At 37.0% G+C, this 22,710-nt stretch overlaps 2 protein-coding genes across 2 annotated transcripts; one reads left to right on the top strand and one right to left on the bottom strand.

Annotated features, from left to right (window-relative positions):
• Positions 1–2,700: 2,700 nt before the first annotated feature.
• LOC145781893 (uncharacterized) lies at positions 2,701–7,261 on the top strand. Its single transcript, XM_082593579.1, has 4 exons — positions 2,701–3,724; positions 4,548–4,729; positions 4,887–5,040; positions 5,497–7,261. Exons 1-4 carry the CDS (start codon positions 2,806–2,808, stop codon positions 6,243–6,245), a joined length of 2,004 nt encoding a protein of 667 aa, XP_082449705.1. The 5' UTR covers positions 2,701–2,805; the 3' UTR covers positions 6,246–7,261.
• A 182-nt stretch (positions 7,262–7,443) lies between these two features.
• LOC145782064 (E3 ubiquitin-protein transferase MAEA-like) lies at positions 7,444–17,510 on the bottom strand. The gene is made up of 9 exons (XM_082593799.1): positions 17,402–17,510; positions 16,462–16,647; positions 15,922–15,990; positions 15,705–15,839; positions 14,905–15,104; positions 12,915–12,972; positions 12,109–12,293; positions 11,364–11,553; positions 7,444–10,911 (listed from the first exon to the last, which is right to left on the bottom strand). Exons 1-9 carry the CDS (start codon positions 17,453–17,455, stop codon positions 10,813–10,815), a joined length of 1,176 nt encoding a protein of 391 aa, XP_082449925.1. The 5' UTR covers positions 17,456–17,510; the 3' UTR covers positions 7,444–10,812.
• Between the last annotated feature and the right edge of the window lie 5,200 nt (positions 17,511–22,710).

Below are 22,710 nucleotides of genomic sequence, written 5' to 3'. Positions count from 1 at the left end.
TTTAGATTTAATGTTAAAATGTTAAAATGTTTGCTTAATTTCAACACTTGTGTGCATCTTTCTCCATCACTAATTCATTGTGGTATCAGTGGTTGTTTGTAGGCTATGTTTGAAATACTCGTCTTCAGCCCTATTAGGAAAGAGGTTGAAGCCTCAAAAGGGACAGCCTAGGGCTTCTCTATATCTAAATTATGCATGAGCTTAGTAGCCTATAGGCTAACCAGTGAATTGGAATAAAAAGTTGGTATAAAGTATAAACTGTAGATTTTTTTTATTTTGAACAAAAACAGGCTCTTCGAATCAAAGAATTTGTATTATAAATACGGTCAGGTCAGTAATCTAAATTGGTCCTTTCTAAAATTGCGGATTCATCAATTGTCATAACGTTGCTGATGGAGGTTTAACCGGGTGAATGCACTTTTGTTATATTCACCCAGACCAAAGAGTAAATGCAAACGAAAAAAACGCCCAAAAGGACTTAGTACTACACGGAGCTTTCATTGAGATGATCCCCAAGAAAATCGTTAGAAGTCGTGACTGCGCAAAACTTATTGGAATTTAATGCCACTTTGTGAACAGCTTATTTGGTGCGTCAAATTTTTCGCTTCATGTCCTCCACTAAAGAAAGTTAAGCTTGCTTTTGTAAAAAAAAATTTTGAAGGTCTTTTTCTTTCAAAGAATAAATGCTGTATAAATAGGCTATGCACAACTAATATGTCAAGGTTGTTAGATTACTTGTGGGATTATGTCACAGCTTCATGTCTTAAGTTTATGAGTCTGCGCTTTAAAATGGAGAACCCACTGTACGCCTGTTTGATATTACGATAGTAGCCTACCAGTTCTTTAACTCAGAGTAAAAATATTACAGTCCATCTAAGTTACAAAATATCTAAATTAAAAGTTACTTTGATAATAGTGATTCAATTTACTTGAATTAGCTCTGCTTAGTATTGCGCTTGGCATTGGGCGCTCTTTTGTAGTATTTATCGTACTAGCCTACAATAAAACGAAATTAGAAAGATGTGGTATGTAATTTATTAGACTAGGCCCTATGCAACTATTCTTAAAACTTTTTAAAAAAGATGTTCTATACAGTGTGCTGGAAATGTGTAAGTATTCTTAGCTAAGAATAATGTAGTAGTAGGCATCCTTCCATCTTTTCAGATGATGGTAGCACTCTGGGTACGGGAGCTTCTCATGTGGCTCTGAAGTCCAATCCTGGCGTGGCAGTCTCGTCCACAGTTTGGACATATGAAATCAGAGGAGTTCTGAGGCTGCTGTCTCTCTTTTCTTTTTTGTCTTCTTTGCTCTAGTTACTTCCTCCGCCTAGCCCTAGACTGACCCTTTGCTAGACCCGCACTGACTTCGTAGCGCCATCTGTTGCGGTTTGCTGCGATCAGTTCCCAGCTGGCAGGGTCTATGTCAGTAGCTTCAGGTCTCGTTTGCAAACGTCTCTGTAACGCAGTGCAGGTCGTCCTACTGGGCGTTTCCCTGTGGCAAGTTCACTGTACAGAATGTCCTTTGGAATGCGCCCATCCTTCATTCTGGATACATGCCCCAAACAGCGTAGACGTCGCTGGCAGAGGAGAAGGTGCATGCTCAAGGAGCAAGAACGTTCCAGAACAGGGGTGTTGGGTGTCCTTCCAGGAAATACCAAAAATGCGCCTCAAGCAACGAAGGTGAAAGTTTTCAAGGCGGTTTTCTTGTCTGACATAAGTGGTCCAGGACTCACTACCGTACAGCAGAGTAGCCTACTAACAACACACGCACGGTACACTTTGAGTTTTGTGTTAAGTGTCAAAAGATTATTGTCTCACACTCTCGCCCCGAGTTGAGTCATCACTCCTGCAGCCCTGGCTATCCGTCTGTCGATTTCCTTATCTAAGGACAGGTTGCTGGTGACCGTTGAACCAAGATAGGTGAAGTGGTCTGTCACTTCGAGCCCTTACCCAGAATAATGTACTCCGAGGAAAATAAGATTTTCGAAAATGAAATAGAATTTCATGTAAAAACAGTTTTGAGGCTAACAGAAGCAGGGCTGTGGAGTTAGAGTCGGAAGGATTTTGATGTGTCCAAAGTCGAAATCGTTAAAAAAAAGTACACAACAATGAACAATAAATTTTTGTTTGCAATCTTTTTCCTAAATATTGTTTCTTGTTCTCCGTATTGACCTCTACAACTTCATCACAAAGTAGAAATGTTGGTTCTTGTGAGTTTTTATGAAAGTCGCCGTTTCAATTTCAATCAAAATTTAAAGTGAAGTTAAATTTAAAAAAAGGAAAATGAACAACATTAAAAAAGAATTGGCAACTCTCCAAAATCTGGCAACACTAAAGCCGGAGTCGAATTCGGCCGGTTATAAATCGAGGAGTCGGAGTCATACATTTTTCGCTCGATTTCACAGCCCCGGACACAGGTTTTTATAGGTTCATGCCAGCATAACAGTAAAGCTACGTATATTGGAGGAACTGAAGGGATTTTGCATATTAAAATTTCTGCCGCCCGGCTATGGTTTGAATTATTCTGTTCGATATTTTTTGCTTACTTGACAACAAAGCTGTTCTTAAAGAACAAGAGCGTCTATGTGACAATGCATTGATATACTCGCCTCCTGTATCTTACAGATAATACCGTTTCGCAATTAATAGCTTACCGTACTGTAAAATAATACATTTTTTATGGTTTTTCACAGGCATTAATTTTAAGTAAGGCTGATTTTCTTTTTAGCTACGACTTGCCATTGGCATTTTCAGGAAAGAAAGTTGACACCAAAGATTGCAGTCGTGTGGAAATCTATCCATTGGTATGCAGCGTCTACATAAACAAGCCTTTCTGCAGCAAGCTCTGAAAGCTGAAAAACAAGAAGTAGACAACGTTTTGGCTTCAACAAAACGAAACGATAATGTTGTTCCAACAAATTTGCCTGGTTTGAGGATCACAAACATCTTTGCCTTGGCCGTAATGTTTGCTGTTCTAAGTCTAGTAGAAGGGCAAGAAAACTTTAAACCTTCAACATCATCTTTTCAAAGAGAAAATTTTTCTTCATCTAATATTTCGCTCCCTCAGATTGAAGTTGCAAATTCTCTAGGTTATATTCCTTTTGGAGGAATAGAGGACAACTCCACTAAAGAGGAAGCTGCTACTCCCAGCACAGGGTTGTCGTTTCTCATTGGATTTATTTGTCTTTTCACCATTCTCGGAAACTTGATTGTCATCGTATCGATAGCGATCTTTCGAAAACTGAGAAAAATTCCAAACATGTTCGTTGTTAGTCTTGCAACTGCTGACCTCACGATGGGTGGCATTGTCCTTCCATTAGGCTCCCATTATGTTGTCGGTTCAAAATGGCTTTTGGGAAACTTTGCGTGTGACTTTTGGACCTCAATTGACATTCTAAGCGTGACTGCAAGCATATGTACACTTTGTGCAATTTCACTGGATCGCTTTGTTGCTATCACAATGCCATTTCAATACTCAACCAAAATGACTAAGAATCGTGCACGCTTTATCATTGCTTTCATCTGGATCTTGTCTACAACGATTGCCTTTGTGCCCATCAACTTGGGCTGGTGGAAAACGGATAACCCAGAAGATATCAAGTGCTACAATAATCCACATTGTTGCGAGTTTAGGATTAACCGAACTTATGCCGTTGTCTCCTCTCTCATATCGTTCTATATTCCGCTCTGTATCATAATTTTTGCATACTCCATCGTGTTTAAAAGTAAGTGGCCTACTATATTTCAAGGCAAATCAATATCTCGATAAATTAATTGTAAAAAGTCCGATTTTTCAAGTAGCTTACATTTACTGCCTCAGCGGAACCGCCGGAACGTATGCCCAATATTGTTTCACTCAGTGGCGTAGCTAGGGAATGCTAGGAAATGTGCCGCCCGGAGCGGATTCAGATTTTGACGTCCCTTCAAGAAAAAGTATGTGAAAATGAAATGCGTTTTTTTTATCAGATTATAATCAAAATCAAAAATCGTAGTCTGAAAGTGCCGCCCCCCCCTCCCCCCCCCCCCCGCCCCTAGCTACGCCACTGGTTTCACTGGTCAAATACTTTGTATAATATATATGAAATCTAGTAGTAAAAGCACAAGTTTGAATTCATATACTCTTAAATATTTTTGCTGATCGAATATCTCAATTTGAAAGCGAGTGATAAGTATGATAAAGCTGCTTAAACAAGCGATTATTACAGTATGATTACAGTATGATTACAACAAGTATGATAAGTATGATAAGTATGATAAGTGATATACGATCAGTTATCATACTTATCACAGCAAAAACTTCATCACTGACAAGTGATGAAGTTTTTGCTGTTGTTGTAAACAAAACAAACTTCGCAATAGTGAGAAGTTGTTCACGGCAGAGAACTTTGCAACAATAGTGATTTTAAGCCTGTAACAATTATAGAGTGTTTTCAGTCTTATGTAACATCGAATGGTCTATTGAAAGCATTAGCCTGGACTGCAATTACTCTTCACGCCATTAGTTTCACTGGTTACCACGCTGCAGCATATCTATTTGTTTTTTTACAGTTGCAATTCAAAAGCGATCAAAAATACAAAACAGAGAAGGAGTATTTAGAAGAGCATCCATGCCTGGAAGTCGATCCTTGCTCTGGGGAAGAGGAGAGTATCGAGCGGTGTTCACCATGGGAATTATCATGGGGACATTTATAGCATGCTGGCTTCCATTTTTTATTGCAAATATAGTGCAGGTGATTTATTATTTAGAACTATTCCCTTTTATGCAGATTTTTGAAATAGAAATATGCAAATATTTATAAATCTTTGTATGCTACTTCTGTTATGGCTTTTACAGCGACAGTAGCCTACTTGTGCTGAGTTATGATACCTGAGAATATATTTTTACAGGTTTTCTGCGACCGATGTATAGAACCTAGCACCTTTGTCGTCTTAAACTGGTTTGGATATGCCAATAGTCTTTTCAACCCTATCATATACTGTCACAGCAAGCAGTTTCGGAGAGCGTTTAAAAGAATGTTGTTGTGCTCTCTTTGTAGGGAGGGTGAGTGATAAATAGGCTATTTTTGCTGAATTTTATTCTGAACAAAGTAGACGAAAGACAGTTGCGTTTTTACCTCAGGCTTATTAGTGAGATATTTCACACTTGTTTTGATCATTTTGCAATCTGATAAAGATTTATTGAATCAGTGAAAGCTGATCGTTAAAAAAATCTTTTTCCTGCAGTTTTGCAGCAAGACAATTGCTAAATGCAATACAAAAACAGCTTTTCAATTTTGTGCCAAAACCTAACCTAACCTAACCAAATCAATGCGCCACGTTACGCTCAGAAAATCTGCTTAAGAAATCATAAAGAATTTATTGATGGCAAGAGCGTACAAAATACGAGCTGTATTTCAGGATATCTTGATTTCAACGCAATGCACAAGTATTTTCTCAAAAGTTAATTATTAAAGAGTAAAATGTTTATTTTAAATATTTACTTTGCTTTGCTTTTCAGGATACCAGCAAACTTCGAGAGCTTCACTTTCGGTGTCATATACACCATCATTCAGCTTGCGTTCAAGCGCACATGCCGATAGCAGCATATTCCAACTTACAAGACTATTCCGTGCCAATAGCAACTCGTCTCAACGACGGGCCAGCCGGCTGAGCACCGAGTGCAAAAAGTGCAAGAAAGCTTCTGAAGTTAACGGTCTCGTGTCGCCCACTAACCCCATCTCGCGGCTGTCAAATGGCAATGTAAACGGGGCTGCTATTTACGGACAGAGATCCAGTCGGTTCGATGATGGCGAAATTAATGAAGGTTCATATAACTCTTGTAGTAGTGAAGTCAGTTCAACAAATCAATCCACCGTGTCTAACAGAAGCCTTGATGCAACTTGCCAAGCTGATAACAAGCAGTGCCAAGATGATGATGGTAAACTGCTTGATGTCGTATCATTTCATCATCACCCTTTTAGGGTCAAAGGTAGAAGGTCAAAAAGCACTTCTGTGCACAGAGAGGAAACTACTTGTAAACATGTAATTTTTAAAACTGCTTCGCACAATGATATTTGTGAGAGCAAACTAAACGAACATTTAAGTTTCCCTTTGTCGGACTCAACTGAACGCTCATCTCAATCCTCAATTGAAACGACTATAGAGGAATGCAAAGAAGTGGACATGCCACTGCTGCAGAATGACCCGGGCTCGAAAACCAAATCGGACGCGACAGACACAACAAAAGTATTCAGCAGTGCGCTGTGATAAAAAAGTTTACATTCTAGTTTTTTCTGCAATAAATCAAGATATCGCTTCGTGTTAGCGAAGGCTTGTTAAGAATGCAAGAACTTTGCAATTCACACAGGAGCATATCATGGTCTACCTCACTATCTTTGCACAAAATACAAGTAGGGTAAGCCTGCTCAGTTAATGCTCAGCGAATAAACAGACGGTGACCTGTCCTTTCCACTGTGATAACCAATCGTTGTGAAAACAAGTAGGCTAATCTAAGTTTGGTCGAAGGATTCTTGATTGAAATGTTCTCCAAGGTGTTTTGAGTGATGGAGTAGCCCACAAAACGATTTCATTACTTTACTGTGATACTTTTGCGTTTTGAAAAAAGCAATTCAAAGCACATAAGAAGCAACTGGCTTCAAGTGTAAATATGTTTATATAGTAGTTGCTCACAATTTTGTAAAGTCTACATCTGCACAAGCCTGTTGTTTTTCATTAGAGTCTCATACCATCGTATTTATATTTTCGATAACAATAAACTGAACGCTTCCATAATGAAGTCTTGCAAGTCTGCAACATTTTGACAATGTGTCAAAAGGCATCTCGAATATTACAGTAAATGACACCTTTCTATAGAAATGCGTGTGAACAAAACAGGTATCTTTTTTGCCAATGTTTTGCATCAAGCAATAAAAGTTGAGCTCAATCGTGGCCAGAAAACTTATTCAAGCTATTTTTGCAACCCTGGCACAAACCTTTGGCCATGGTACGTACTGCAAATAAGCTGCAGGTGACAAATGTATCCTTTGTTATTGTGTAACTGTTGCCCAAACTATATTTTTGTTCACATATTTCACATACGGTACCTGATGTAACTTAGTAGAATAAATCTGATATTCGGCAATCCGATAAGTTATCTCATCAGTTCTTAAAGTTCTAACAATTTAAAAAAAGTCGCTTTTGTTGTTGACCTGCCAAATCCTTTTAGTTGCCCGATGCCTATGTTGAAAAGGCTTTAGGCGGGGTACAATTTTTTGATCTGTAATGACACGTTAATACAATTTTTGTTTCATCGGTTGATGAACTTGCGCTGGCGAGTTGCTCTCGCCAAGGGGTTTCCCCCTCTATGCACGCTACCTCCAGTCTTTGAATGTTCTGAAAAGGATGACGTTAATTAAAACAGGAGATTCAATTGAACTAGCTGACGGTTTGCAAAAAAAGATTTGTTGAATTGTATTTTATTCTCGAAGCCGCACCGAGTCCACACGATCACACAACTCAATGGTTTGACAAGCTAACAACGCGCAAAGCAGAAAAACAAAGATTTTGCGTAGATACAACGTAAACGGAAGAAGCATCTATGCAAAAGTGCGAAAGCAATATAAATTGGCTTTAAAACTTGACAAAAGCGAACAAATAAAGAAAACACACTCTCCACTTTTAAACAGGACTGTGAGGGTTTTGGGGTGTCCGGAGTAGGATCGTTATAAAAAATAGGCCGACTCCGACTTGATACCAAACGATGAACAATAAAATGTTAAATCATCATCTCAGCATCATCATCTAAAATGTTAAATCACTCTTAAATCATCATCTCAACACTTCAAGACAACAACTTTCCACTATCACTTTACTACGCTGAAGAGATCGGAAGATCGAAACACTGGCCACTGTCCGCAGTTAACTTTTAACAATGTCTTTTTAGACATTCTTTTTGGACAATAATGTCTCTTTAGACATTACTTTTAAAGAAATAGGAAATTAGTCAAAAGGCATGTAAATTTCACTTTGTGTGGAGCTACATGTACTTGAGAGGTTAACTGTTATTTTTTTATTCACTTGTTGATTCATTCATATCAGTTTATATCCTCTGTGGATCCTACTCTAGTATCATGGGCCAATCCTATATAGATGTTTGCTGGTACACCCCTTCATTTTCTTTGAATAAAATGTTTGTTTGCAACCTTTTTGTAGCATATTATATCTTGTTCTTCGTACTTCGGTCTTCCTAAAAACAGAAGTGTTTGTTCTTGTCAGTTTTTGTAAAAGTCGTCGTTTCAATTTCGATCACAACTCAAGTGAAATTAAATTAAAAAAAAAACAAGACAAAAAAATCTGGCAACCCTCTTAAATTTGGCAACAGTGAAGATAAAGCAACAAAGTCGGTCAGTTGTAAACCGAGGAGTCGCATTTGCGTGTTTTTCGCCCGACTCCACAGCCCTGCTTTAAACAGCTGAACACTGGTCACGACACTGCAATAAACATTTCAAGTCTTGTCGGCAAATGAACATATTAGGAAAACACAAACTTTTAAATGAAAATTAGTCCTATTTTTAACTCCTGTATGTTTACAGTTAAGTCATGAATATCAATCGTGTTTTTACATCGTTTCAGCGTCGGCATATTTACTCCTGAATTCTGTGGATATAATTTCGGCCTGCTTGTGCTTACCAACTCAGGTATGGATTTACTTTTGTAACTTGCGGACCTAGTTTAGGTTTCGAATTAATTTGCGGAGTCGTGCCAGATTATAGAACGCATTTACAAATATGCAAACAACAATAATTGACAAAAAAATCGCTGTTGAAAAACACTTTTCATGCAAAATTCTTCAACCAAAAATAGCGGTCACTGAAAACACAGGTATGGTTTCTGCTTGAAAAAATCTCAAAACAGTTTCAGCACAATATGGTCATATCAAAATATAGAAACGTGGAAGCAGTAGACAACTAGACATACGAATAGCTTTTTCAACGCTGAAGACGTATCGTATGTTTCTTTTTGACCGAACTCAATCAACCGATAAAAAATATATATTTGAACAAACACAACATTGGTTGCGAGATCACCGATCAAGGTTAACCACAAAAACATTAAAATAACGTTCTGGTTGGGTGTGGTCGGTTGAGAAGGGCAATTGAGAAAAAAATTGGGCCCAATGCTGCTGAGAGGCCACGGCCTCCAGCCAAGAAACCTTGAAAGAAAACAATAGAAATCCAAAGAATCATGATTTATTCGTTTATGAGCCCCTAAACAGGCCCCGGATCAAATCATCAAAATTCCATCTAGACTCCTCTGGCAACATTACTGGGTATCATACCGGAGTGCGTGAGTGCGAATTATTTCGTTTCAGAAATTCCAACAAAATCGCGCCATTCCTCTGGTCAGGGTGTAGCCAAAGTTGTGGTTAGTGTACGATGTGGTTGAACTAGACTACAACAAGGCAAAGGAGAAGCGATAACTTGCTTGTTTGTTGTAACTTTGACGTATCCAGCAAAATTTACGTTTTTACATCGTTTCAACATTGTCAGACGTCGAACGATGCAAAATTGGCAACTTTTCATGAAATGCTTTCCAGCTGGTAGTGAGGTAATGGATTAAACCACTAAACCTTCACATCATAACGTCTTGCAGCAGCCTACTACAACGCATCAACAATGCTGCGAAATGAGGTCATATTGTTCAAAAACTTACAAGTATCGCTTTAATATTAAAAAATTTTGAAAATGCAGCAATTTTGAGATTACAACCACGACTAGGAAAAATTTCGGCATATTTTGATCTTCACGAGAGATAGAAACGAAACGCTCTTGTAGCACAGCGATCAACTAAAACAGGTCAACAAAAAGCAAACATGATATTTAACAAAAACCTGGTTATCTGCTAACCAATGCAAATAGTACATAGCCATGCCCAGCTAGCAAAAACTGTCATTTTTACATCGATTCAATATCTGCAGATGTTGAATCAATGCAAAAAAGACCAATTTTGCCACCTGGATAAATATTTGTTTTTCAAGTTTATGTATAGTGGTTTTTGAAACAAACGAATAAAAAGTAAAATCTTCTGACCTGCAAGTCCCCATGTTAGAAAGCAAAAATTACCGTTTTCACATCGTTTCATCGTCTAGCAATGATGTAACAACATCTAGTTTGGCTGACTGGCTTCTGGTACAATCAGAAATATAAAGTTGGCAATGCTAGCGTCGGTCAAAAGTGTGACGTAGATGTGCTCACAAACTCAGATACTTAAACCGTACCATACATTGCAATGGACCACGGTAGAGGACAACGCCAAAATCGGTCCCAGATAGCATAATCCGTCATTTTGTAATCTGGGTACAGCGCAACGCAAGCAGACAGCGTTAGAGCAGTGCACAAATCAGGTATGGAAAGACTATGGATGGATACAAGACATGCGGTGTCAGAACCCAGTAGCTAGCAACTAGTCACCTTTTTACATTAAATCAACGTTTGCGGAAGTTAAATCAGTGTAAAAAAATAACTGATTTATTGACCGGGAGAAAAGCAATGTAGCCTATATAATAAACTTGAAGTTTGACTCATTTGTTTCGTTCAGAGGATATTGTATAAGTAACCATCAATTTATTTGAAAATAAAAATAGAATACCGACGGGGTCAGTTGACAAAACATCTGCAAACGTAAAATTAATTGGAAAAAATCAAATTTTCAAAATGGAAAATCAGAACTTTTTCTATTGAAGAGATGAGTAGCCTATATCGTTTCTGCGTGATTAACTCCAGACCTCGGACAGTCCACAATCCTTGGAAAAACTTTCAATGTTATTCTTAATCGCTCAACACATGACATAGAGTTTCTGCACGGAGGAAGTGGCGAATTCTTGCTTAGTTTTCGGACACATAATCTTGCCATTTTTAGCGATTTGCGCCAAACCCTGTAAAACACGAACCAACCGAATTAGAAATTTCGTCAAGATTTTTTTACGTATCTCTATTTAAAGTCTTTATGTGCTGTGATTAATCGAAAAAGGCAATTATGTTTAATATCCTCCGCCCGATTTATTATGGAGTCAAACTGAAGCTTAGTGAAAAATAGTAGATTGACTGTGTTTGTCAAATGGTGGTGGTTACACTTACCAGTTGATGACAAGAAAACCACTCTCTTGTCACTTTGCGTGGGGCATTTGCCTGATTTTCAGAAGAGAATAAACATATCGATATAAAGATAAACAGATCATGCATTGAACAAACTGTTTTTGTACAGTTTTCCTTTTCAAAATGAACATTTGACCCTTACAAAGTAAACATACGTTGATGGTCTGTTTCATATGTGACTTGACAAGGAACATCCATCAACGACAATTTTTAAACAGAAAGCAAAATTAACCTTTGCACCATAGACATATCCGTTTGGTAACATCATAGGGTGATTGTGTTCATTCATTAGTTTTCCAGTTATCGAACAAATTAATTTAGACTGAGTACAATGCGCGTACGGCAATGGCTTGGCTAGGTCGTTGAATACAGGCAAACAAACAGGACACTCTGATGACTTCGAGTTTTCGTTGTAGCATTGTCTGTATGTCGAAGTTTAAGGAGGAAACAATTGAAGTTGGAACAACCTTGTGAGATTCTGCAGTTAACCATTTAAAAAAGCTCCTTTTTGACATGGTTTTAACGTTGTTAAAGGTTAAAACTATGTAAAAAAACAACTTTTGCTCGCTGGTAGTCATTCCCTGCAAATAGCGCAAGCTGATGTAAAATGCGTTGGAGCATCATGTCATCTATTGTATGACTCAACGGAATGATGCACAGTCGTGCCTGTGCTCTAATCTAAACAACAACGATGAGAAATCAGCGGGTTTGCAGTACGCCAGCTTATGATCAGACATTAAACCTACACTGTGTTATTTTGCCCGGAACTTCAAAATCCGTCATTTTTACACGTTGCCAAGTCTGCAGACGTTGAATCAATGTAAAAATGACGGATTTTGCTGTCTGGGTAAGCATTATGAAGGTGTTTATTCATCCAAACAAAGTCGATAATCCTAAAACTAAATTTCTTTATTGCTTCAGTCTTAACTACATTCCTAATAAGGGCATTGCTGATGACGACACAATTGAAAGGATACGGTGTCTTCAAACCAGCAAGGCCTGCTCGAAGGGTAACTTTGAAGATTGAAACGTCACCAAGCTGGTGAAGTCGGTAATTTTCATAACGAAATTGCTCTTTAATTTGCTGCCACTTGTTGGAGGAAAAAAGAGTTTTATAGGGCGAAACGTGCGTGTCTTGACTGAATGCCAGTAATCCCATCACCTGTAAAAAGGACGTTGTAAAAATACGTTTCCAGCCAATTAATCTCAAAGAAAAAATGCCCAGATGCCAACCAAACATGATGTAATTAAAAAATACAAACCATCTGCCCTCAAATTCGAAGACCAGAGCGTGAAAAGATCGATTAGATACTTACGATATGTACAATGTATGGAAGACAATTCATATTTATACGAAAGTTAAATACGTTTTCAACTTTTCTTACTGTGACAATTTCGAGTAATCCTGCAAATTTCTTTTCAAAAGTAGAATCAAGTGGGGATAGAGTGATGCTATTTAGTAATCTCAAAAGAGATGCATATAAAGTAAGTTTTAATCTGTCCTTCATGATTCATTGAATCCTCATTAGAATGAAACCTAGTCCACTTTATATATACAGTGGAGACAGTGCATCTTTATTAGCGTAAGAAATTTGTCATACACACGCCTTCATTTTTAGAGATAAATACAGAGTCTAGCACTGTGTGAATAATTGAATAAGTCTAACCCGCAACAACAAAGTTTTCCGAGATTCACTTCCTCAATTAAGCGAAGAAATAAATTAAACAATTGGATACATCAAAGTAGTGTGTGCTAAACATGAGTTGGAAAAAATAACTTTACCTGCTTCACTTCTGCCATTTGAGTGTTGTCGGCTGAGCTTAAGAATTTTCTTGCGTGTCTGAAAAAAATTGCGTTTTTCCACACCATAAAAAACTAGATTAAATAGGAAAAAAAGTATTTATTTTCATAGGCAGCATGACTTTCAAAAATAAATATACTTAGCAACATCCCAATTCACTTTAGATGACGTTTTATTTGAGTAATCAATACCGAATTAGATTTACAGCCACGATTCCATATCAATGTTCTTTTTTATCAAATTTAATACTTTTGATACCGTAGGTCAAATTCAACCCAGGTCAGTTAAACACTAAAATAAACTTGAAAGCAAATGAAAATAAAATAATCAAAATCGAAGGTTCTCCCATACTCAGTTATCAAATGTGAGAAGACAAGCTTTGATAGTAGAGAGGGGGGTCTTTCCAACAACCCACATAGCAAGGAACGGATGGTTAAAGCCATGCGTTTTTTCCAATGAGTGCTTTTTCTGGCAATACTGTTGAGGTAATTCATGACGTGCAAAAGAAATAGAGACAAAACAGAAGTGTTAAGGTGGCGAGGGCACTCGAGAAGGAGTTATGTAAGAATGAAGATGCCACAGATAAAAATTGGAAAGTGAAAGAAATGGGAGAAGAAAAAAACATTGCTTAAGAGTGAGAGAATATGAGATTGGTGGAGAAAGCCTTGCAGAGTGCAGTGAAAAAACCTGCAAGCCTGCTGGCAGGGTTGGAAAAAAATCATGATTTTTTTCAAAAAAATCGGATTTTTTTGATTTACATCGGATTTTTTTGATTTAAATCACATTTTTTTGATTTTTTTTTTATATAAAAAAGCGTCGAGTCTACTTGGGGGAAGAGATCATTTTAGTAAGACAGTAGAATTATTTTTAACCCCTTGATTGATTGAAAGGCTTTGCTTTGCAAGTGTTTAATCACTTTTATTATCACATTGTAGGCTAGACTGTCTAGTGTCTATTGCACGGTACTACGACAGTTTATCGAACGACAGTTTATCGAAACGACAGTTTATCGAACGACAATTAATCGAACGACAGTTAATCGAAAACCTAACCCCTAACCCTAACCATTATCCCCTAGCCCCTGAGTATTCCATTGCATATGTGCTTCGTCGTTAGATAAACTGTCGTTTCGATAAACAGTCGTTTGATGAACTGTCGTTTCGATAAACAGTCGTTTCGATGAACTGTCGTTTCGATGAATTGTCGTTCGATGAACTGTCTTTCGATAAACTGTCGTTCGATAAATTGTCTTTTGATAAATTGTGGCGTCACGCTATTGCACATATTTTTAAGTAGGTGTGATATGTTGCTTTATACTAAATCATCATGTGCATATCGAGATTGAGGTACGTCTCAGACTGTCATCTCACTACACTAAAATCTTTCCTTACGTTTGAGCACACATTACTTTGCTTTTTTGCTCAACTGATGCATAGCCTACAACCAGACTTTTTGCAAAGAAAGTTTAACTGTGTAATATAATTATGTTACCGACGTACCATACAAAAACAATAAAAGTTCAAATGACACAAAATTGCAGTTTATTTTGCATTGAGAAGTTTGTACATAAATACAAGCTCGCCAGCTTTTGCAGTGCCCAATCGATTTCGAACTTCTGATTGAAGCAGACCAAAAGTGGAAAAAACTTGCTCAAAAACTATGTTTAGTGAACAACACTGTTTGTGAACTGCCAAGTAAACTAAGTTGCCTTTCAAAACATGCATAGCCTATAGCCTTAAGTATTTAAATATAACTTTTGTATTACAGAGAAGCAGTGAAACGTTTGTTGATGTATTTATTTTTATTTTAGCAAATAAAAAATCATTTGATTTTTTTAATTGATTTTTTTGATTTTTATTGTTTGATTTAAATCATTTGATTTAAATCAGCCAACCCTGCCTGCTGGACAAATGATTCTATTAAAAAGGTGGTAAAACCAGAGCGTAAATTCATCATCTCAAATTAACTCACATCACAGCTTCTAGTCTTCTGTTGGCTCGCACAAGTTCGATGAATTGTTGAACATGCAAAGTGAACTCCAGGGTGGATTTTAGCTTACGAAGTCTCGACCGGTTGTCATTGCACCAAGCAAGACACAAGTCACATTCTTTTCTGTCCAAGGACTTTTCTACTTCCCATGCAGTGATAAACACGTTGGTATTCACCAAATCCTGAGAAAACATAACAGCTGAGAGAGCTTATTCATATTACTTGTGAAACATTAATATCAAGAGTTGTGGGTAATAAATTGACATGTAAGTCATCATTAAGTGTAAGTTTATTCTTTAACAAGTACGATGGCTGAATATACATTATACAACTAAGTATTGTTTCATCAATATGGCATTTTATTTCGTTTGTATTCACAATAATGTTCGCGCAATGATTCAACATCAAAACCAATATGACTTTTTACAAAACATAGCATGATTGATTGATTGATTGAATCTTTATCCTCGGACTGGGAAAGCTTCTTGCAGAGCTTAATCCTGGCAGTTTCGCATACTTGTAGAGGCTTTAAATCACTGACGCAGGCCCGGTCACCGAGATTGACAGAGTGAAGTTTCCGATTGTTGAAGTCTTGTTGCCGGGGAACTATTCCATCCATTAGATGCCGCTGAATGGAGAGCAGTCCTTAACGTGTGTTGCTTAAGCGCACACCCCGAGTCGAACCAGCGCCGCTTGATCTTGAAGCTTCTTCATTCCAGAAGTGATGCGCTAACCAATTGAGCTATCGGGGCGGACCGATTTATCGATTTTTTTCAACTTACTGTGATACCTGACTCCACAGCCAGTTTTAAAGCGCTGTCATAAAATCCGCTTCTGAGGAGATGATCAACAACCATACGATCAAATCTATTTTTCTTCCATTGGCAAACAACAGATGGGTTGGCATTTGAGTGTTCCTGTGTGAAGACACAAACGTACAGTTTGTCAAAATGTCTTTCCTTATAACAATGTATTTTAAGCTATGCATTTGAGGCTTACCATTAAGTGTTCAACTCGTCTCTTGCAGAGCTTTGCGCTTGATTCTTCCAGTTCCACAGCATCACCAGCCTGGAAAGCAGAAAAAAATAAACATGACAAACTTTGTGTTGTTTTTAAAGTAGTTTTATTGCATGGAATGAATTCAAAAATAAGTTATATACAGCAACAACTCAATGCTCACAATATCAGTTAAAACTAGCATGGTTGAGATAGTGCGCATGATGAGCACGCTTAATTAAAACGTCATAGATACAGCATAAGTTTTTTTGCATGGAACGGGTGTATGCATGATGTCGTAGATATAACTACTTCCAAAAATATCCAACTCTACACTGTTCATGTGTTCAAGTATCAAACCTGACAACGACAACATTCTTCAAACTCTGTAACTATGACTTCACAAACCTGCTTGTGAGTTTACTGTACAGCTGTGCTGGTTGAGATTTTATTGTACATTATATGGTGAGATCTAATGAAAATCAAAGCAAGTTTTAATGTTACTTACCACAGTTGCTATTCAACAATAACATTGCAATGTACCTTTCGTTTCAGTGTCTGAAGTTTTTCCACCACGCCTCCCAGCATATCGGCAACAGAACCTGTGTTTGCATTTCCTGATTCCACACATTTTTCCAGTTCACTTAAAGCACTGGTCAATCCATGAATTTCTCGATCTATGATCTTCTGTGCTGAACGAAACCGCTTGTTTAAGATTTCATAGGGAACCTTGAAAATAAACAATACAGACTTTGTTTTAGTGAGAAATAAAGCAAGTCACAATTACGGTAGTCAATGGTCATTTTCAAAATGCATTTACATATATTCAGTTGTGTATATATCTGGCTGTGTACAATATAATATAGTCAACCTCTGAGAAAAACAAACTAGTGATAGATTGACTGGTGTTGCACCAGGGTGTTTTTCAGTTTTTACATGTTCCATCTTTCATTCTAAACTCTAACAACTCACTGTTATAAAAACAGATAACTAGTTGCTAAAAGTTTACTTTATTAGTTAACATATGAAAAAGAAACTAGCCAATCCATGCACAAGTTTCATTTGTGTTAGTCTGCCTCGTTAGCTCAGTGGCTAAGCGCCTGACTCAAGATTAAGCGGTGCTGGTTCAACTCTCGGGGTGTGCACTTGAGCAATGCATTTCAGGACTGCTCTCCATTCAGTAAATCAGTAGCACCTAATGAATGGAATAATTCCCCAACAACAAAACTTCAACAATCGAAAACTTCATTCTGCCAATCTCGGTAACCGGCCCTGCATCAAAAGCCTCTACAAATATGTGAAACTACCAAGAATAACCTATCAAAGGCTTTGTCAGTCTGAGGATAAAGACTCAAAACCAGCCAAAAAATTGCAAACCAGAAAGACTTTGAAAGAATTACTAGACCAATTACACTTTAAGTTAGAACCGAACCTAAATAGCATGGCACAATTAAATTACAGTAAAACACAGAAGATCTCTCACTTTTAAAGTTCCATATTCCTGTACTTTCAAGTCCATGCCTCGTAAATTTGACATATTGATTGAATTCAGTTACATTAAAAAATCTGGATTTATTTCCAGTTTTTAAACTGAAAGCATATATATATAAATAAAATAACATAAAGGTGTTCTATCCAATAGAATTGTCCTATACCGTACTCTATGTGCACACTTTTAACTCGCAAGCAACTAACAAGAAGCCCAACAAGTCTACCACAAATAATTATTTTCATTTGGATGCAAGGATGCACAGACAATTCTGATATGAACCTAAAATACACTACCATACTGCAAGGTCATCGTTGTATCCATTTTAGATTATTGTGCAAGTATAGCCTACTTTGAGATATTTTTGCATTCAACTTGTTGGATTTCCATTTTGCCCAGGTGGATATGAAGTTGTTGTTTGTACAGTAATTTTGTTTGTGGGTTATTAAAAGATATAGAGGGTCAGTTTGTCTTGGAGTTGGATCAATTACATAATTTTTTGTTAAACCATCAAAATTTTCAGTTACATTACAATTACATTTTTCTGAAATTTTCTAATTATAATTACTTGCAAATGTAATTTGCGGAGGTAGGGTCACTAGTCCTCACACTCGTTGGTCGACCTTGCCTTACATGCGAGAGTGGTAGTTGCCGATGTTGGGTTCTCAGCGAAGTCGACCCTTGTGTTCTACCAGAAACAATTCAGGTTTGTGGTACTGAACTATAGCAAAATCCTGAAAGTGGATCAAGTTGTTTCGTGCCACATAACAACCCACCAGTGTCTGAGGGCTGGGTTTGCCCAAGACACGCAAAAGAAAAAGACCCTGCGTTGTTCTGAACGTCGAGAGTGAGGGTCTGCTACTATTCGGTGAGTCCGATTCGGTGAGTTTCTATCCTCTAACCCAGTGGTTCCCAACCAGGGTGCCGCGGCACCCTGGGGTGCCAATTGCAATGCTCAAGGGTGCCGCGAGATATTGCAATACTGCGGCCCATTCTTTATTTTAACTTTAACCCGTTAAGTGTGGAATTCATTTATTTATTTTAACTCTAATCCACGGTAAGGGAACGTTCAAATATTACGTAACGCTTTTTTTCCGAATTTTTGACCCCCCCCCTCCCCCATGTAACGCCAACGTATCGCTTTTTTCAATCCCCCCTCCCCCATGTAACGCTTTTTCACTACGAATTCAGCACAAAAAACTACCATTCCGTACTCGAAAGCGTTACGTAACGTTTTGCTTGAACCCCCCGATGTGACGCTAACGTAACGTTTTGCATAAACCCCCCCTCCCCCTCGAAGGCGTTACGTAATATTTGAACGTTCCCTAAGCCTTTGTTTTCTCGCCCAGGAAAAACAGCGCGAAAGAGATTTTGACTCGTTGCTGTTTTTTCCATAAAAACGTTTGAAACGCATCATTATTGCCAGGTTTCATGATTTTATTTTGCTTTTCACGGAGCACATAGTCAAATTGCAGTGATGGATTATCGGATTGTGTGACCCAGCACGATTATAAAATTGCACGATTGTTTGCGAACCATTATAAAATAGAAACTTTTGCATGAGGGATACCTGCGCATACAAACACGATACATAGCTAATTGAGAAAAGGCTAAGTTATAATTGATTTGTTCTTTATAGCCTACTTATAAATATATTTTGTGAATTGCTTTTTTTGCTGTTCTAATTGCTGTTCTACCAGAAACAACTTAGGTTTGTGGTACCGAAATAGAGCAAAATCCTGAAAGCAGATCAAGCTGTTCTGACTGTTCCGTGCCACAAATTAATTAGGCTTACACTTTTAATGATTTTTAGTGAGATTTTTTTCAAAGATGTATAGAATTGTATTTGATAAGGATTAAGTTGCAATGTAAAAGACTCTTTTGAACCCCAATTCCCAATTCAATAGAAGTAGGCCTACCATATTTTTATCGCCTAAAAAAAGGACACGTTTCGCCATGGAGTAAAATACAAGTAGAATGTTACGTATGAAGATTCTTTTACATCCTTTTGGATAATTATAGACGTATGCAGCAAAAGTTACAGCAAAAAAACGGACAAGTTTGTTAGTTTCTCGAAAGCCGATTTGTTAGATTAGTGTGACAAAATGAAAATGTGATGTGATAATGTCATAAAAATGTGCAAATCAGGCAGTATCTGCAGGTAGCCATGCCTTAACTTTTTTCAGAAAAAAAAAGGATCAGCTTTAACGAAATCATAAAATTACTTGCACGAAATATAGGCTAATTGAAGTTGTATACAGCTGTTAATGAGATGCAAAGAACAGACTCAACTAAAAGGCTGTTTCTTTCCTTGTACTATTGTGGCTGCATCATAGATTAAAGTCATTCTACATTAACACTCACATAAGTTGTAAGTATCCATGCCAGGATTTATTTTGAAATAGGCTGTATGTCATACATAGTGCACTTTGGATTATTTTTCGATTTGCTTCACTTGACAAATTAGCCTAACTATTAAGTTGGTAACCAGCAACGTTTACAAGCGCTGAATCAACACAAAATAGACCTGGGTAAAATAATAATTTACTATAAAAGTGTGAAAAACTCAAAATGTAAATATATCAAACTCTTTTGCAAGTTTTTGCGTTTTTTAATGTTTCATTTCTTTGTGATTTTCTCCATTTTTTAATTTTCTTATTTTTTTAATTTGTCTAATTTTTCATTTTCATAAATTGGTTGATGAGATCTCCTCAAGTAAGGAAATTTCATCCCAACTGGATTTGCAGTTCCACTCGCACTCATCGCTGACCATTATTTGGGTTTAAGACAATCGCAAAGCAATGTAGTATGTTTCAATAAACGTCTAAGATTGTTTAGAACAGCAGATCAAATAGTACGTCAATGTTTTTTTGAAAATCTATAAATCAGAATGTTGCAATGGTACAGAAATGGTTGGAAATTGCGAAAAAGTCACATAACAATGAAATCTTGTTGAAAATATGAGCAAGAAAACTGAAAATGTAAAAAAAGAGGACATTTGAACATTTTTGGGTGTCCTCGGAGGACAATTTATTTTTCTTCAAAAAAGAGGACAAATCCTCTTAAAAGAGGACATATGGTAGCCCTAATAGAATTGCTGATATCTTGCTTGCAACTTACCAAATGTTATTGTAATCTCAAAAAAACTTTGTTCAAAATTACAACCGTCAACTGGGGTAACTACGACAATGGTGGTAACAATGACTGCATAACAATGACTGCAATAAAATAGGTCTAGGCCTACTACTGCTGCTGTGATTAATATTAATATTGAACATTCTGTAAATATTCTATGTTGAATTTGTACAGCACTGCGTTCTTTTAATGGGTGCAAAATAGCATATTTGCATATTCAATAGGATGACATTGCAAGATGCTTGTTTGATTTTCGAATTTCTTGCCTTTAAATGCAATTTCTTTTTTTTTTAAATTCAGTTTGTTATCATTGAAGCCCCAGTGAGAGGATTTAATGTTAAGCTGTTGCAACATATTCACATCTCATAGTTACTCCAACATTGAGGTAACTATGATAACTTTTTAAAGTTTTAAAAAAATACAAAGAAATTAAAAAAAATAAAAATTTTTATTTTAGCTGATAGGCAAGACCCTAAATGTCATATATTCAGAACTTTGTGGATTTCCAATCGATATTTAAATTTTTACATCATAAAACATTAAAAATATTATCGTAGTTACCCCATTTGACGGAATTACATTTGGTAAGTTGCAGTTGCAGGCAACAAAATTCTCAATTACAATTACATGAAAATGATCAATTAATTACATTCAATTACAATTGTAACTGATCCAACTCTGGTTTGTTTTACTGAAGCCATCTGTCAATAAAAAGAAAATGTTTACAAATAATAACTTGATAACAACATCAAATAACATAAACTTTCAAAAAATTGACACGTACATTCAACGTCAATTTACTATCAAAACAAAAAACAGAAAATCACTGCAAAGTAGGCTATAAGTACAACATTGCAGATTGCAGTTTCACTTCACTGTCGCTTCAGATCAGCTCAGCCTCATCAGCCCCCATTCTTTCATTTCTTTGACCAAGAAAACAGCTGATCCAGAGTTGCCAGACTCCACCAAACCAATTTTCGTGACTGCTGGAACGAAGAAGCTTCAAAATTAAGCAGCGCTGGTTCGTCTCTCAAGGTGTGCGCTTGAGCAGCGCACGTTAAGGACTGCTCTCCATTCAGCTGTATCTAATAGATAAAATAATTCCCCGGCAACAAGACTTCAACAATCGGAAACTTTACTTTGTTAATCTCGGTGACGGACTGACGGCAAGGCCTATTATTATTAGGCTATTATTTATTTGCGTCAGACAAAACTGTCCATATCCAAAACAAAATAACGAAATAATACACACACTGCAAATGCACAAAGGTCACAGAGAGCCACTTTGGATGTCGTCAGTTTAAAAGTTCATTAAATATCTAGCCTACTGTCACAAATTTACATAGCCTACAATGAGCGTTGGAAGAGTTAAACGTATTCAGAACGATAAAAACAATCAGATGACATCAGGTCTGATATAAAGCGATTTGACGAGTGCATGCAACGGTTGATAAACGAAAACATGTTTTTCCTCAATAAAGCATCAAACGTTGTTATATTATTCATTACTTAATATTCACGGGCACTGACATAACAAGGCAAATTGTGCAATATTCTGAAAGAATCATTGTAAGCAACACGTAATCGTTTTATACTGGAAGATCTAAACTTGTTCCACAACTGGGATGCGTAAAACGACATAAAATAAGAGCGAAATACAATGTTTTTTACAGCGGGTGAGCATTTAGAAAAATGAGATTTTGAAAAAAAAAAAAGAGATTTTGCATTGTTTGCACAGGGATATCTAGAACAACGGGATTGCTGACTTTGCAAATTTCGATAAAGCGATGGACACTAGAAGGGTCAGCGCTGTTAACGCCCGAAAATGAAAAAGGCGAAAGCGCGTGTCAATTACGCTGTTGAGGAGTCGCCTTTTCTAGATATCCCTGCTGTGAAGCTAAAATAAGGTTTTGAAAGTGGGCACTCCTAGGTATCTTCCATAGCAACGCCCATAGCAACAACCAATGGCTGGCCTTGTCTTTAACTTAAGATCATCATTTTAAAGCAAACTTTTGCTGTTAGTCATCCAAGACTATTGAGTATTGAACACAGCTTTAGTTTTCATATTTAATTGATTATTGCATCACTTTTGGGCAAGTTTTAGTCATCAAAAATAGGAAATAAAAAAAAAACATGAAAAGAAGTAAGAAAATTCAATTTCGTGGTAT

This window comes from Aplidium turbinatum, chromosome 13 (assembly GCF_918807975.1).
Source record: "Aplidium turbinatum chromosome 13, kaAplTurb1.1, whole genome shotgun sequence".
Classification (NCBI taxonomy): Eukaryota; Metazoa; Chordata; class Ascidiacea; order Aplousobranchia; family Polyclinidae; genus Aplidium; species Aplidium turbinatum.
The sequence above is the reverse complement of the archived record's forward strand: the minus strand, read 5'-3'. Positions and strand labels throughout refer to the sequence as shown.

What these genes read in the sequence shown, in the direction of transcription:
- LOC145782064 (XM_082593799.1), bottom strand. Translation starts at nt 17,455, where the DNA reads ATGTCAAATTTACGAGGCATGGACTTGAAAGTACAGGAATATGGAACT. An exon ending in CTGTGGAGTCAGGTATCACA is followed by an intron (nt 15,105 to 15,704) that starts GTAAGTTGAAAA and finishes ATGTTTTCTCAG; the next exon opens with GATTTGGTGAATACCAACGT. An exon ending in AAATGGCAGAAGTGAAGCAG is followed by an intron (nt 12,294 to 12,914) that starts GTAAAGTTATTT and finishes TCCTTTTTACAG; the next exon opens with GTGATGGGATTACTGGCATT.
- LOC145781893 (XM_082593579.1), top strand. Translation starts at nt 2,806, where the DNA reads ATGCAGCGTCTACATAAACAAGCCTTTCTGCAGCAAGCTCTGAAAGCT. An exon ending in TTATTGCAAATATAGTGCAG is followed by an intron (nt 4,730 to 4,886) that starts GTGATTTATTAT and finishes ATATTTTTACAG; the next exon opens with GTTTTCTGCGACCGATGTAT. An exon ending in GTGCTCTCTTTGTAGGGAGG is followed by an intron (nt 5,041 to 5,496) that starts GTGAGTGATAAA and finishes TTTGCTTTTCAG; the next exon opens with GATACCAGCAAACTTCGAGA.